At 50.7% G+C, this 14,724-nt stretch overlaps 1 protein-coding gene across 1 annotated transcript; it reads left to right on the forward strand.

Moving 5' to 3' along the window:
* Positions 1-779: 779 nt before the first annotated feature.
* On the forward strand, positions 780-13,969 carry HPS4 (Hermansky-Pudlak syndrome 4). Its single transcript, XM_010159911.1, has 12 exons — positions 780-866; positions 1,428-1,571; positions 2,570-2,677; positions 3,377-3,493; positions 3,622-3,716; positions 5,288-5,360; positions 6,061-6,094; positions 6,731-6,827; positions 7,285-8,197; positions 11,101-11,233; positions 12,128-12,236; positions 13,798-13,969. Exons 2-12 carry the CDS (start codon positions 1,485-1,487, stop codon positions 13,967-13,969), a joined length of 1,938 nt encoding a protein of 645 aa, XP_010158213.1. The 5' UTR covers positions 780-866; positions 1,428-1,484.
* Positions 13,970-14,724: the final 755 nt, after the last annotated feature.

Consider the following 14,724-nt stretch of genomic DNA (forward strand, 5'->3'; position numbering starts at 1 on the left):
CCCCGCTGGCAGCTGAGCGCCCGGCGGGGAGCGGGACGTGCATCTCCCGGCAGCCGGCTCCGCATCCCGCAGCCTCGCCTTGCGCAGGTGAACCGTGCCGGGGTTGCGGAGGGACGGCCTGAGGCCGAGTTCAGCTGGTTTGCTTGGCCGGACAGTACTTGTGTTCTTCAGTTTCACGTTTTGAGCTGCCTTTTCCTTTTGTTCCAGACTTCCTCTGATTCTGCTGGAACGCTCTTGTGTGCCAAGCTTGTAACAGCTAGCGACTCGCTAGAAAGAACGGATAAAAAGTGTTACCGAGTACATAAATCCTTGAAATTATGAGCTGAATAATACTACGATGTAGGCTGGCTTCCCAAGAAAGCCTCCCTCTCGTGCTCCTTGAGGCCTGTCATGTACAATCAGCTGCAATTAACACCAGCAGGTCATGGGAATGGTTTGGGCTGCACGTGGTTAATGCCTAATGATCGTTATTCCACGTGCTCCGGATGGGAGAGTGTCTCACGAGTCCATATCTCCTTCCTTGTGTTTTTGCTCTTATGGAATTATCTTACGGGTTACAGAATCTATCTTAAACCCTTAAGATTGGTCAAATTTAATAGCGTGGGACCCTTTTAGTGCTGCTTTTGCATCTCAAGTCTGTGTGGTTATTTAAGAGCCATTATCTTCACTTCTAATAACCTTTTTATTGCTCTTTCTGAGATACTAGAAAGGAGAGGGAGAAGCATAACAATTGTCAAACATACAATCATTTCTGCCAATGCTTTGCCTTTTTCAGGTGGAATTACTTCTTCCTTTATGATGGTTCGAAGGTCAAGGAAGAAGGAGATCCTACAAGTGCCGGCATTTGTTATTTCTATCCTTCTCAGGTAATGTCTGCTTTTATTTCGATGCCTGTAACAGGCAGAGTGCTTGTGTGGCGGGTCAGTGCTGATAATCTGGTTTGGGAACCGTCAGGTTTCCAGGTGGAGCTTTGGGTTAATTCTTATTTAGTATTTACGCAAGTTTTCTTGAAGCTCCTGCAGCCAGAACGGGGGGTGGAGTGGAGAGGTGCTTCACCGGGCTCAGGGTACAGAAGTCCTCGGACTTCTGAAGCTGGGCACGGTGCCCCCTGCTCCCTCACTGTGGATTCTGGTCAGTAGGGTCCTCCAGCAGAGTCCAGGTCTGTTCTGGTGATGTGAGTAAATACACACGAGGGATGAAATTGCTCCGAAATGAGCACTAGGCCCTTGTGCTGCCTGAAAAAAGCAGTCCAATTATTTTTTCCCTAGAAATTTGCCTGTGTTACTGCATTTGATTTTGTAATTGAATTGAACTTATAATTAATTTTTATTTATCCCTGAGTAGAATAGTGATTTTTTTTTTTCCCAAGTCCTTTTTAAAAGGCCAAAAAAAAAAAAAAAGCCTTTCTTCCCTGCCTTCCCTGACAGACTCTTCCCGACCAGCAGGAACTGCTGTGCGGACAAATTGCCGGAGTGGTGCACTGCATGACTGAGATTTCTGGACTCCCTCCAAGTCTCATTCGTCTGAGGAAGCTCAAGTTTGCAGTTGTAGTGGATGGAGACCATCTGTGGGTGAGTTCAAGAGATCTGGAGGCAGTCACAGAGCTAAAACCGTGAGAATCTGAACTACTGTATCGAAGAGGGCTTTTGTTTTTTCCAGGGTATGGGTTGCACACAGACAGACCTGGGCAGAGCTAGGGTGGCAACTTGCAATGCATAACTTTTCATTGCAAGGTCATTTACATTTTGTTTACCACAGCCTCCGAGCGTGTCATGTGGTAGTCACTTCAGCTGCTCTGTAAAAAGCTTCACGTACCTCATTTGTGTGTCCACACCCCACGTGTTCTCTTAAGATGTGCCTGGATATGGCTGTAATGCACTGAGCTCTGCATGATGCATCTCCGTGGGTTACTGGCAGTGACTGGAAAAAGGATTCCATGTGCTGCAGTTCATATTAAGGACTCAGTCTCCCTATTTGGTAATCTGACAATTCCTTCCTTCTCCGTATTCCCGCTGCAGAGCTTTGTCAGCATCAACAGATATTTAGTGTATAAAGAATGGTGTGTGGCAGAGTCGTAACAGAAGTGCCCCAAAGCATCCCTTGGAAACTGGGCTAAGACCGGTCAGACCTATTTAACTGGCAGTGCTGTTCAGGCTCACGGGGCTCTGCCTGAGGCAGAGGGCCTGGGGCTTCTGTTTCTGTCAGCAGCTCAAAAACTAAATGAAACCTCTTCGTTGTTGTAAATAACAAGTTAACTTGAATATTTTTATGTACTTAGTTTCAGAAAAATTCTCTCAGCTATTAATGGACTGAGCAGGGCCATCTAATGTGGGAAGGGAGTGTCTAAAATGCTGGATTTCTGATATTTATTTATCCTGTCTGTGCCAGGGCTCTTCTGTGGGTGTTTTTGAATTTCCTTTTCATCTGACTTGTGAATCCGGGGGATGTTTGCCTGACACACAACTGCTCGTACGCCTTTAATACTCATTTGAAAGCACTAAAGGTTGTTCTCACCTGCATTGCTTGGGTTTTGTCAGTAAGCATTCTTTCATGGCTTTCTGTATTAAAGGTTCTGGGCTGTGCTGTTGAGCTCCCTGATGTCAGCTGTAGACGGTTTCTGGAGCAGCTGATCAGCCTTTTCACCTTCTACAATGGCCCTGTGCACCGTGCATACATGGTAATTAAAGATCGGAAGCTGGGATGTTTCTGCATAGGAGATCTTCCACACTTCCCGTATTGGCTGAGCCCTGCCGAGGCACATACGTGCTGGCATGTTCCCTTACACTGTCTTCCTGCTTGCAAGGGTCAGAGCAAGCTCGCGTGTCGAAGAATCAGACCTGGGAAAGTGTACAGCCCCATCCTCCTTATTGCCCCAAGGTACTGTGGGTGTCTACTAGAAGTTTCCTAGATGTTCAGTTTAAAACAGTTTCCTCTTGATATCACAGAATGGTTTGGGGTGGAACGGACCTTAAAGATCATCCGGTTCCAACCCCCCTGCCATGGGCAAGGACACCTTCCACTAGACCAGGTTGCTCCAATCCACATCCAGCCTGGCCTTGGACACTTCCAGGGATGGGGTATCCACAGCTTCTCTGGGCAACCTGTCCCAGTGCCTCCCCACCCTCTCCGGGAAGAATTTCCCTTGTCCTTCCAATCAGAATCTCCACTCTGAATTTAAACCCGTTACCCCTTGTCCTGTCACTACAGGCCCTTGTAAAAAGTCCGCCTCTGGCATTCTTTTAGGCCCCCTTCATCTTCCTCCTCATCCTCACATAATTTGCCACTTATAGGTACTCTCCAGGCTGATTGCATTCAACCATCCCAAAGGCTGTAAGGCCTGTGCAGTGACAGCTGTGTGGACTTTTGTTGCCTGCAGGCATTTTCTCAGGAGGAACTGAGCAAGCAGTGGGACAGATACATTGAACACATCCAAAAAAATACCAGTGACCTCCACAAGATTTTCAATTCTCTCTGGAATCTGGACAAAACCAAGGTAAAAGCCTGTCCTTTGCAGTGTTTAGCTCTACAGCTGTCTTAGCACCAATGCTTTTGTGTTTATTTGCTGCCTTGAGCATTTCTCGGGATTCTCTGGCCTAACTTCTTGTGGTTCTCCTTGTCTAGGTGGACCCTCTGCTTTTACTGAAAGCAGCTCTCATCTTGCAAACTTGCCAGCGGTCTCCCCATGTCTTGGCAGGCTGCATTCTCTACAAAGGCTTGTAAGTACCCAGGCATTCCCCAAAGGGTTAACCTGCACCTGAAATCTGCCCCTTCCCGGGGCTGGGATCCTGGAGTGCATCCAGGAGCTGGACACATTAATGCTTCAGGCAATGTAATCCCTGCCTGCTGGTGTATTTCAAAGAGGATAAATCGTTATTTGTGCTTATCAGTAGGAGAAATGGAAGCATGAAGAAATTAAGGAGTTGGGTTTTAGTAGTAATCTGCTCTCTTTGATATTTGGCAGGACGTGAAGACTTCTTGGGCTTTTTAGGTAGAAGTCACCAAGAGAAACATAGATGTGTGATTCTTCTCTCCTCTTAGCATTCTCTTTGTAGTCTTGAAAATACAGTGCATGTGTCTGTATGTGTGTACCCCTGATGGATTTGTTGGCCAGGACCACTGTCTGTACTGGTAGAGGATGTGCAGAAGAATGAGACAGTTTCCCATGAGAAATGCCGGCTTCTTTCAACCAAAGATTAATCAGGGGTGAAGATGCTGCAGATGTGGCGCTGAACAACATCAAGGAAAGCCTCAGAGGTGGCCTTGAAAGACAGGAGGTGGGGGATTCTGAGAATTTCTTGGCAATAACATTCAAGCACCTTTTTCCTTTGGCATAGACTGTTCCTGCAGCACCTTTTACGAGCACTGGAAATATGCCAGGATGTGTGTGTCTTTCCAGGCCTGATAGAGACAGGCCAGGCGTTTTTAAGGGAATGATCTCATACCTGCAAGCAGGACGCTGAGCATGAGTCGCTGCGGCACCTTCAAGCTGGTGGCACGTTGCAGTGGAAGCGGGTGTCTGTCTTGGGAATGGTGTCTGGTCCTCTCTCTGCCCATCACCAGTGTGTGTGTCTCGTGGTATCACTGGTCTGTCTGGTAGAGGTGGGTTTTTTTCAGATGTCATCAGAGTTCTCGGAACTCTGAATCTTACTACAAAGGGCTTTATGCTTGAGTTAGACTTCCCCATCTTCTGGAGAATCTCCAGAATGTGGATCTCAGCAGGATGTAAAGACAAAGACAGAGAATACCTGTAGAAGCCCTGTCCGAGGGGCCTATGCTGTGTAGCACTGAGTGCTAGACTTACGCATCTTCTCCACTGCCACAGCTCTTCATGGGGTGGCAGGAAGCCTGTGTGGATTGTTCTGTCCACCTTGACTCAGCAAAACCAGATTTGTTGGCCAAAAGTAAATGCCAGCAGGTGGTTTTCCTGAGTTTGGAGTGGAACTGACCCCAAGAAAAGAAGAAAATAACAATCCTCATGGTCACTCGGCTTGCGTTCCTGTTGTGTTTGGATGTGTTAGCTCCAGTCCATGTCTGGGGCTGGCCCTTCAACCCTTGTAAAGTGTCTGGCAGGACTGGGAGAGGTAGGGGTGGTGGAACCCTACGGACTCCCCCAGCAATGGCCCAGCTGTGAAATGGGGCCCTACAGCACCGTCACTTTTGCTTAGAGCACCAGAAACAGTCTAGTGTGGCACTAGAGTTGGCTCTGCCCATTCTGATGCACTGGATCTGCAGCTGAGCTTCAGGGAATGATGCTCCGCCCATGGGTGACTTTGTTTTGTCCTTTCAGGATTGTGAGCACCCAGCTGCCACCTTCTCTCACTGCCAAAGTTCTCCTCCAAGGCGATGAGTCTCCAGACCGGGTATGTTGCTAAACACGTTCCCTGTGTGCAGATTCCCACGTGTCTGGGAGCTCTTGTCACATAGATCTTACGTGTGGTGTTACTGGGAAGGACAAATATTGGTGCTGATGCTGAATGTTTTTATTAATTAGGGTTGAGTAAGGTTTCAAGACTTCTGCACTAGGAATTTGCTTCTTTTCAGTCTTTCAAGTTACTGAATTCAGTTCTCATCTGTGTGATGTTTTGGTTAGCTATTTACCCAAGTTTAGGTATTTAGTGCTAAATATACAAAACAAATGTCTGAAAGTGACAAACAAATCAATTTCCATTTCCATTAAAACCTGTCAAAAGTAATTATTTACGTGGTTCAAGATCTACACAAAAGCCATCAAGATCTAGATGCAGAGAAGGCCTCTGTTCTTACGCTGGTTCAGAGTGAACCAAGTTTTTGTGCCTTGTGCAGGCAATAATGGCAAACTGTGATATTTGTCCTTGCTTTCAGGTGTATTTTGGTTCTTGGGAAGTCCCTTTGACTTTGAGGGCTACCTAAGGAACAAATCACTGCCCAGCATGGTAAACCGGTCACAGCATTTGCTGAGGGGGATGGTCTGGGGTGTGCTGTAGTCACAGGGAGGCTGAGGGGGCTGGAAGAGCTGTCCTGGTGGCACTGATGGCCAGTGTCGAGTCATGCCACAGAGCTGATTCTTGGCTTTTCTTTCAGAGGGAGCCTGGAGGTGAGGAGCAGCGGGAGCCTGGTGAGCATCCAGCTGCAGAGTGCAGGTTTCCAGGTGCACAGCAGCAGCATATGGGCAGCCCTCTGGGGCCGCTTTCTCTGCAGTGAGAGCATGAGCTGGTTCTCTGTGATTCACGTCAAAGCTCTTGCTGGGTGCAAGAGTATATCCCTGAGGGTGTTGCTGCAAGTAGTCAGCATGTGCCAGTGGGTGTTGTGTAATCAGAACGAGTTCCTTCCTTTGGCTAAGCAAAGGAGTTTGCTCTTTTGGGTTTAATTGTCAGTTCTGCGGATTCCCAACATGCCAGCTTTAATTCCAGTTACCCATGTGCCTACTTGGCTGCTGACAGAGGCCTGGAAACAGATGGTTGATGCTTTCAGTCCAAACCTTCAGTCAACGTTTTTGAGCATCAGTTTATAGATGTTCTGCCAGGACGGTTAGAAAAAACCCCAAAACGCTGAGGGAAAATTTAACTCTGTCAGGCATTAAAGATAGGAGGAGGATGGGAAAATGCTGCCTAGTCAGTTTGTGGTGACCCAGGATAAGAGATGGTAGCATGCCTCCTCCTCTGGCAGAAGCCTTTGGGCTGAGGGAGTTGGACTTCTGTCCTTTATGCTTTGGCATGTTAATTTAATCCTCAAACTTCCATTGCTCTTGCAGATTCCCCGTTGCCGCAGGGTGTCTGTATCATCCCAGTATTCCTAACAGAAGATGAAGCCTCAGTGCTCCGGGACTTTCCAGTGGAGTGGATGACTAGGTAGGAAGTCAGTCTGACGCCCAGAGAAGGTTTTGCAGCAACACGTGGTGCCGTGTCCTCGCTAGCCATTGTTACTGTTTGATACCGACTCAAACTCTGTCATCTGGCATTGAAGCTGCCCGAGGTCCTTCAGGCCGGACAGAATCTGTGGTGTTTGTATCTCTCTTGCGCAGCAGCCTAAAGCAGAACTGTTTCCCCAGACCAATGGCGATGTTCTGTTGTTTCTCAGCTCAGTGTGCTGCCTTTGTGCCTTGTGACAATCCCAGGATTCTGCAGTGTAAAAGGCCATGCTTTTCACCTGTTAGACCTTAGCCCATCCTTTTCCGAGGTAGATGCTCTTTGTAGCAGAGAATAGATCAGCTATTGAACACTACCAGGAGGTGATAGTGTTACTACGCATGTAATCAGTCCAAACAGATCCTACTCAGTAGTTAATCAACTTGTCATCTCCCACTAGGTCATCCATGTCCCCAGCAAGCCCTAGAGGAGAGAAGAATGCTCTTCATTCCCAGGCGGTTTTGGAATCAACAGCAATTAATGAAAAGCAAGACCTGACTAATACCGCTGTGCAGGAGTCCCCCGAGCAAGCGTCAAGCACAGTGGCACCAGCAGACGCAGTGCAGTCTGGCAGCCTTGCAAACACGGGCCCTTTGGGCTTCCCCGAGATGGAAGACAGTGCAAAGAAGTCTCCAAGCGCCAAACTGAGCAGCCCAGACAGCACAGAGCTCAGTAGAAAAGCATCCTTCCCCTTAGAGATAGACTCGAAGCAGCCACCAAGCCCTTCCACACTCCATACAGCTGAATATGTTCAAACTACAGGTCCGTATCCAAAAGGCTTTTTATTTCCAAACCCTTACGCCCAGGAGCGGGAGAGTCGGAGCGTGGGGAAATCCCTTCTGGACTCTCATGTTGAGGAACACAGTTTCCATGCAGCCAGTAGCAGTCCAACTTCTTGCTCTCCTGTCCAAGAGTCGAGCAGAGGCAAATCTAGTGAAGACGACGAGCAAGGGACTATGAGCCAAACCAGCATCCCTGGAGGAAGCAGCGGTGCAGCCGGTGGCAACGTGCCGGGTTTGGACTGTCCAGGCACTGCTGTACAGTCGCAGCTCCAAAGTGGGAGTCGGCTGTCAGCTGCGGAGGTTCGGGACAATCTTCCTGGTGACCCAGCAGAGAACACCCCTTGTCCCAGGAGCGGGGAGAGCAGCTGGCCACCTCGGGGGGACAGCCTGGGAGCCCAGGCTGGTGCGGAGTCAGGCCAACAGTGCAGACTGGTTCAAATGAGCTTGTACGTTCACGGCATTAAGGGGCTTGTGCTCTGTCTGCTGGGTGAAGATCACCTCCGAGAAGACCAGGGCTCCGTTGAGGATGTGGTAAGTGGGAAAGCTCCTCCAGGAGTGCTGCTGGGTGGTGCCGGGGTTACAACTCGAGAGCGAGCGTTGGATGGCGCTTCCCGGCTCTTTCCTCACCTGCTGCGTGTCGCGCAAGGCAAAGCCGTTTGGCTTGGGGTTTGTCACCGCAACCCAAGCTGCGTGGGAGGTTGTTCGCGAGCATCAGGCAGCGAGCCCGAGAGGTGAGAGCGTTGTCTCACAGATGACTCTTGTTGCCTGTTGTTGTCTGTCAGTGCCAGCGCCGGAGCAGAACGTGTAGGTGTGACCGTCAGACAGCCCCACGGGCTGCCAAAGGCCTGTGCTGGATTTGGGATTTCTTGGGGAAACCCCATCAGTTCTGTAGTGCTTTTAGGAAAGCAAGGTTTGTTCTCTGTTTAACCTCCTCTTGTCGCAGCTCCTCGCTCTGGAAGCACCAGAGAGACGTGTCTGGCAGCGAGTCCCCGCAGCACTTCCTTTCTGCTTGGAAGCCAGGCTGCATCCCCAGCCTGCTCTCCCTGGCGCTGCTCGCGGGGGGCCGGAGCGAAGGCTGCCATTTGGGCACTGTGCAGAGGTGCTGTACCTAGAGCAATCCCAAATTACTCTGCTGCGGCATTTGCTTGGGTGCACAGGCTTCCCTGCCAGGTGGTGTGGTGCAGTTAATGGGGCTGCGAGGGAAGGACATTTCCCGGTGAAGCATTAGTCTGCAGAGCTGCCGCCTGGCCTCTGCTTCCCTACCAGGGAGCTGAGTCAAAGCTGCAGAGGCCTGTTTGATATGCCAGTTGCCATAGGAACAACCTAATTTCTTTATCCATCAGACTGGAAGCTGGAGGGAAGCTCAGACTAACGCTGGCTCCCAGCATTAGCAAGAGCCTCAAGGTTACTCCGTGTACTTCCGAGTGCTGGGACTCAGAAGCTGTGGCTGTGACACCCCCCACACCCCCCGTAGGCAGGGTGATGCCACCTCACGCAGCATGCAAGGATTGGCGTGCCTAGGAAGGGATAACTGCAACATCAGCAGAGGCCAGGCAGTGCAGCCTTGGCCTTTGGCAGCAGACATGGCAAATCGCTGTCCCCTCTCTGCTCGTTTCAAACAGGTGCAGTGGCTCCTGCTCCAGCACGTCTTCTCCAGTGGGGGGAAAATGGGGAGATACAGGCAGATGTGGTGCCCTGGAGAGCTGAAGGTCATCCTCATTGCACAAATGCCCTCGGCTTCTCTGGGTTTCCTCCGGTTGCAGCACAGCTCTGCAGTGCTCAAGGGCCATGGTGCGGTTCCTGACAGGCTGTGCAGCACCCGTGGCTGGAAACCAGCCTCTGCTCTGCTTCACGTCTGCCCTGCCATCAGGAGCGTCTGAAGGATGTAGCTGGTGTGTGAGATGCCTCGTCGCGGGGGTTAACTGTGCCAGTGACACATGGCATGTCCTACTCCCATCCGCATTCTGGGCCAGGCCAGCGATGGGCCCAGCCTGGCTCAGTTTGTCACTCAGTTCATTAAATCTCAAGGTCAACTGCCTAACGTTGGTCTAATGCCTAATGAATTGCCCTGGTGTTGGCAAAGCCCTGATCCTTTCAGGTCTCTCTTTTCCCAAACACGCTGCTTCCATCTCACATATTCTTCGTTTGGATCTCATCTTCACAAAACTACTTTCACCCAGCTTGGATTTTGACTCTGGCTGGGTTTTTCTGGTTACACCCTTCCTCTGGGTGCATTGTTAGCTCTTAGGAGAGATGCACTGCATATCCTGTCATCCCAGGAGGAAAAGTATTACTCGGGGAGGTAGAGCTGGGCTCTGCTGCTGGCATCATGGTGGATTTGAGGCGTAACCTCAGCTTGTCTGTTCCTTTGTTTATCTGTAGATTAAAAATGACCCTCAGCTCTCGGGGATGTCAAAGCTTAGTTATAATTAATGTTTGTCGAATGCTTTGAGGCCCCTGAATGACACCAAAGAAGGGTAAAATATGCTACTTGCACAGCTGAGAACAGCAGGCAGTACCGATCATCCCTCTGGGAAGGAGGTTTCCAATACAGGCTTTCCCTGCAGAGCAGGAGGCTTTGGAGGCTTTCGGCCTTGCTTTCCTCCCGTCTTTAGGTCTTATCCCTTCATTTCACTGCACAGAAAAGAAAATCTGCTCCGTGACCGGGGAGGGGGGGTCAAGGGTAGGCCACGCGCTGCCGTGCTGCTGAATGGAGGCTTGATCCTCTCCGTGTCGAAGGAAAGCACACGGGCAGGATGGAGGATTATGGAGTTAATCTTCCCAGCGCTGCGGCGGGTCCCTCAGCCCTGCCCGCTGCCTGGGAGCCTCAGCACAGCCAGGGCAGCTGGGATGCTGAAAGCCCAGTCAGCAAAGCAGTTTGGCTTTCATGCTGGTACGTTGTTGTGCAAATCCGTTGCTCAGGCCTGTTGTTACCCCATAGGTTAGGCTGTTTCCTTGGCTTTTCTTTTTTTTCCTTCTGGTGATAGCCCAGTACCTGCGCTCTGCAGCTGGCCAGCTCAGAGGGGAGGCTAGGTGCCCCTTAGATCTCCTCGTGTTGAGAGGGGGCTGTGTGTAATCCAGCCCAAGCGTGTAAAGCTGCATCCTGTGTTGTGATGTCTGTCTGGTGTAGTAAGGGCTGGTAAACAAAGGAGTATTCTTTGCTGTGTCTGAAAGTCATGGCCAGAATGTGGAAATGAGCCCTGGAGAGTAATGATTGATGGTAAATTAATGTAGTCCTGCGTTTTCTCATAATTAATAGCATCAGGTGGCTTAATGGCTTATTTTCAGGTTGCAGTGCCCTTTTCTGAGACTTGAATGGCTCCAGTCCCTCTGTCATCAACCTCAGTCACCCAAGCTCCTCCAGTACCTCCTGGGAAGTGTAGGCAAAGCTGGGCAGCTACACTAACACTTGCCTTTTTTCATCCTCTCTGCAGTACCACAGCAGTTTGGCTTCTCTGAACGGCCTGGAGGTTCATCTGAGGGAGACTCTGCCCAAAGACTCCTCTTCCTCAGGCAAGACAACGTACAGCTTCACTCACTACGACTGTGTTCAGAATGTACTCACGGGTAAGCCTTCCTCTTCTGGAACAGCAGCCGCTTCGGAGGCGGGAGTAAGGAGAGCAGGGTTTATGGTAACCTTTTCTCATGCTTCAGACAACTTCTCGGAAACATTGCTTGCTGTAACTCTCACAAGATAGCCTGGATAAAAGGCCCTATTGAGGAAACTTTGTCTTTTGTGAGTTTATAATCTGCTGAAGGCTTGTTGATCTCTTTGGATGAGAGCCAGAGGCTGCTGGGAGATGGAGCAGCTGCCACGGGTGCTTCACTCAGAAAGATGTTGCTTGGGGTTCTGCTAGGGTCTAGGTCCAAGGACAAGGCTCAACATGCTCTTCAAACCTTCCCTCCCCCTGACTTCATTCGTCCCTGGTGTGATGCCTTTTGTCCCACTGTACAACAGAGTGTCTTGTCAGTCTTTTGGCTATGAGAAGCAGGAACTGGGAACAGGTTCTAGCCAGCAGTTTGGAGACTGCTGCCCCAGATTGGTGGGTGGACCATCACCATGCAGAAAGCCCCGTGCATGTATTGCTCCAGTTCGTTCTGATGTTTCCCTTTCTTGGCACCCTGACAGGCAGTGTCCCACCTCTCTCCAGCTTAGTAGTGCTTTAGGGGAAGAGAGAAACCCCAGTGATCATAGGTAACCCAAGTCTGAAGCCTTCTTGTCACCCCTGTGATGTGTGGGGTGGGAAGGTGCACTAGGGTGTTTGTGCACGGCTGAGCACGGTGAGAGCTGCTGACTGATTTCATGGGGGTCACACCGGGGTTTAGGGTGTCACCCAGTCTCTGCTTTGCAGATATCCAGGGTCTGTGGGAGGTCCACAGCTTTCTCCTGCTCAGTAAACAGGGGCACGCCTCCTCTACAGAGTGGGCTTTTAACCCACACCCCTTATTCCTGTTCTGCAGCCAACCTGCCCCATACACCCGGCCCTCTGGATCGGCACTTCCTGAGAGCGGCTACACTGATCCACTCTGACTTCAGCCAGCTCCCGACTGCTTCCGAAGTGATAATCAGGTACGGTGTGCTTGTAACTCCCTCCGCTTCCAGGCGCAGGAGGGCTGTGTGGCACGCAGAGTAGGCACAAGGGGGAGAACGCCTTTGCTGAGGTTGGCTGAGGTTTGGCACGCATTGTGATCACGCTGGTGTCCTGCCAGGGGTCAGTCACGTCACCCTTATTCCCTGAAATTTGCTCTTTAGATGGGAGCTACTTGGTATTCCGCCTGTAGCGTGATCCGGGCATTGAGTGGCTGGAGTGGCACCGAGGCAGGCAAAGAGAAGGCCTGGCTGAGTGGTACCCCAGGTTTGGTTTAAGATATAAAGCTAGAACATCGCCGGTGCCTGGCACCATAAGGTTCAAAGACACAGTTTCAAATATAGCTGTTCCTAATAAATTAGTGTCTCGGCTGGGAGCCAAAGGCACCCAGAATTGGCAAACTAGATTTTGTTTTCTTGCACGGCTTGTTGGGTTGGAAACATGCTGTAACGTGCGTGGCAGACTCAATTGTAATGCGCCAGGCAAGATGGTCTTCTCACAGCCAGAGCCCTTCCACGCAGCCGAGGGTAAAGCTGACGGGCTGCAGCACTCGCCCCGTTCCTGTAGCTGGTCTCAGGATGGTGGTTGTGAGTGCTACGAGTTTCTGCTTCCCTGGCTGTGCTTGTTTGTCCACAGCATGATGAAATAAAGATGCTTCTGGGAATTACACGGTTTCACTTCTGACACAGCTTGCCAAGGGAATGTGAATCATACGCTTGAATGCTGGAGAACTCCTTGTTTAGCATTAATTTGACTGGCTCCTTAAATCCTGTGCAGGCTAAGCTGGCATGTTCTCCGCTGCCCCAAAAAAAGCAACTCCATGTGTGAATCAGACTGAGTAACAAGATGACTAAAACTGCTTTCTTTTAGGGAGAGTTGTCACAAAAGGGTGTCAGCAAACATATCAGTTGCTGCTTTCCTCCGTGGAGGAGGAATGCGGAGTCCTTTGCTCCCTGCCAGCCCTCTGGCAGGTAAATACCAAGTGGTGGGTTTTAATCAGTGGCTTGAGTGTCGTGGTTACAGTGTGTGACAATTGTCTGAGCTTCATCCCATGTGCGACTAAACAACCTCGTGTGGTTCCTGCTGCAAGGGTGCTGGGATTTGCTTATGGACAGCAGTAGTGGGATACGTTCCTCTGGGAATGAAGGGGTGTTCGGTATGAGGGTTGTTTAACTACCAGCTCGTGATACGCTGGGCTGCTCCGCCAGCAAGGGAAACACGCAAAGGATGGTGACGTGTGTGGATGTTAATGCTGCTGGAGAGGTCCCAGAAAGGTGAGACAGAGGATACTTTCTCTTTTAGGATGCCAGGACCCTTGAGACGGAGGGTCTGATTCCCTGTGGCCTTCTGGCAATGCAGTCCAGGGTTTTGGTGCCCGTCTTAGCTCTGTGTTCCTTGACTCTGCTGAGAGAGACCTAAAAGTCCCCCTCAGTAACTGGGAGTCCAGTGCCGCGAGCAGCCCAGTGCCCAGCACGGTGAGTTGAAGTGGATCTTGCACAAAGCTGTAAATCCTGACTGCTGCCTTCTCTCCTGCCCTGCTAGGAACGCCTCCACAGCCGTGTACGCCTGCCGGAACCCCGTCCAGGAAACCTACTTCCAGCAGCTGGGTTCTCCGCTCCGCAACTCGGGTGTTCCCAACCCTCACGACAGTGCCTTCAGCTTGCCAGGCAAGGCCAAGCAGAAGCTGCTGAAGCACGGAGTGAACCTGCTTTGAAGTGACGCGCTGAGGCAGCGTGTCTCGGCCTGCGCTGCAAGTTGGTTCAGCTCCAATGGGTAAAAATCTCAAAGCTGTTTACTCCGTAGGAGGCATGACGCTACGTCTGTGGGGTCTCCAGCCTGCCTTGCCTGGAGGAAGGAGCACTCATTGCCCTGTTCCTGCAGCCGATTTTTGGCTAGTACAGCGTATTGTGGATGTTAGCACTTACCAAAGACTGAAGATAGAAAATAGCTCTGCTGGTGTGCTTGGTTTACATTGACTCTAGGACTGTTTGTGGTGCTCTGCCGCCACAGGCAGAGACTCCTGGAGTGCCTTGACGTAAAGTAAAACCTCTTCTAAGCTACACAGACACCAGGCTACTGGGGAGTACTGGCTGTCAGAGATGTCAGTCAGGCACTGCATCTGCCTGGAGTCTTGTGCCTACACTTGCCCTGGTCACACCTGGGCTTTATTTATATCTCTTAATCTACAGAAATGATCCCCTGCTTTACCTTGATGAACAGAGCCTGCATGTTCTCAGGCTAACTGGAGCAGAACAAGTGCTGCAAAACTCATAATCCTCCTACGGCACTGTCAGGAGGCTTTTATGCTATAGCTGAATCCGGGAGAGCCATGCCTGGTGGGTGATGGTGCAGGGCTGCCTTCCCCACGACCCACCAACGCGGCTGTAACCCACCAGCCGCTCTCAGGGGCTGTGGTGATGGTGGTGATGAATGAGCTGCACCTCCTGCCTGCTCCTCGGTCTTCAGCTA

Source organism: Eurypyga helias, unplaced genomic scaffold, assembly GCF_000690775.1.
Source record: "Eurypyga helias isolate BGI_N326 unplaced genomic scaffold, ASM69077v1 scaffold41729, whole genome shotgun sequence".
NCBI lineage: Eukaryota > Metazoa > Chordata > Aves > Eurypygiformes > Eurypygidae > Eurypyga > Eurypyga helias.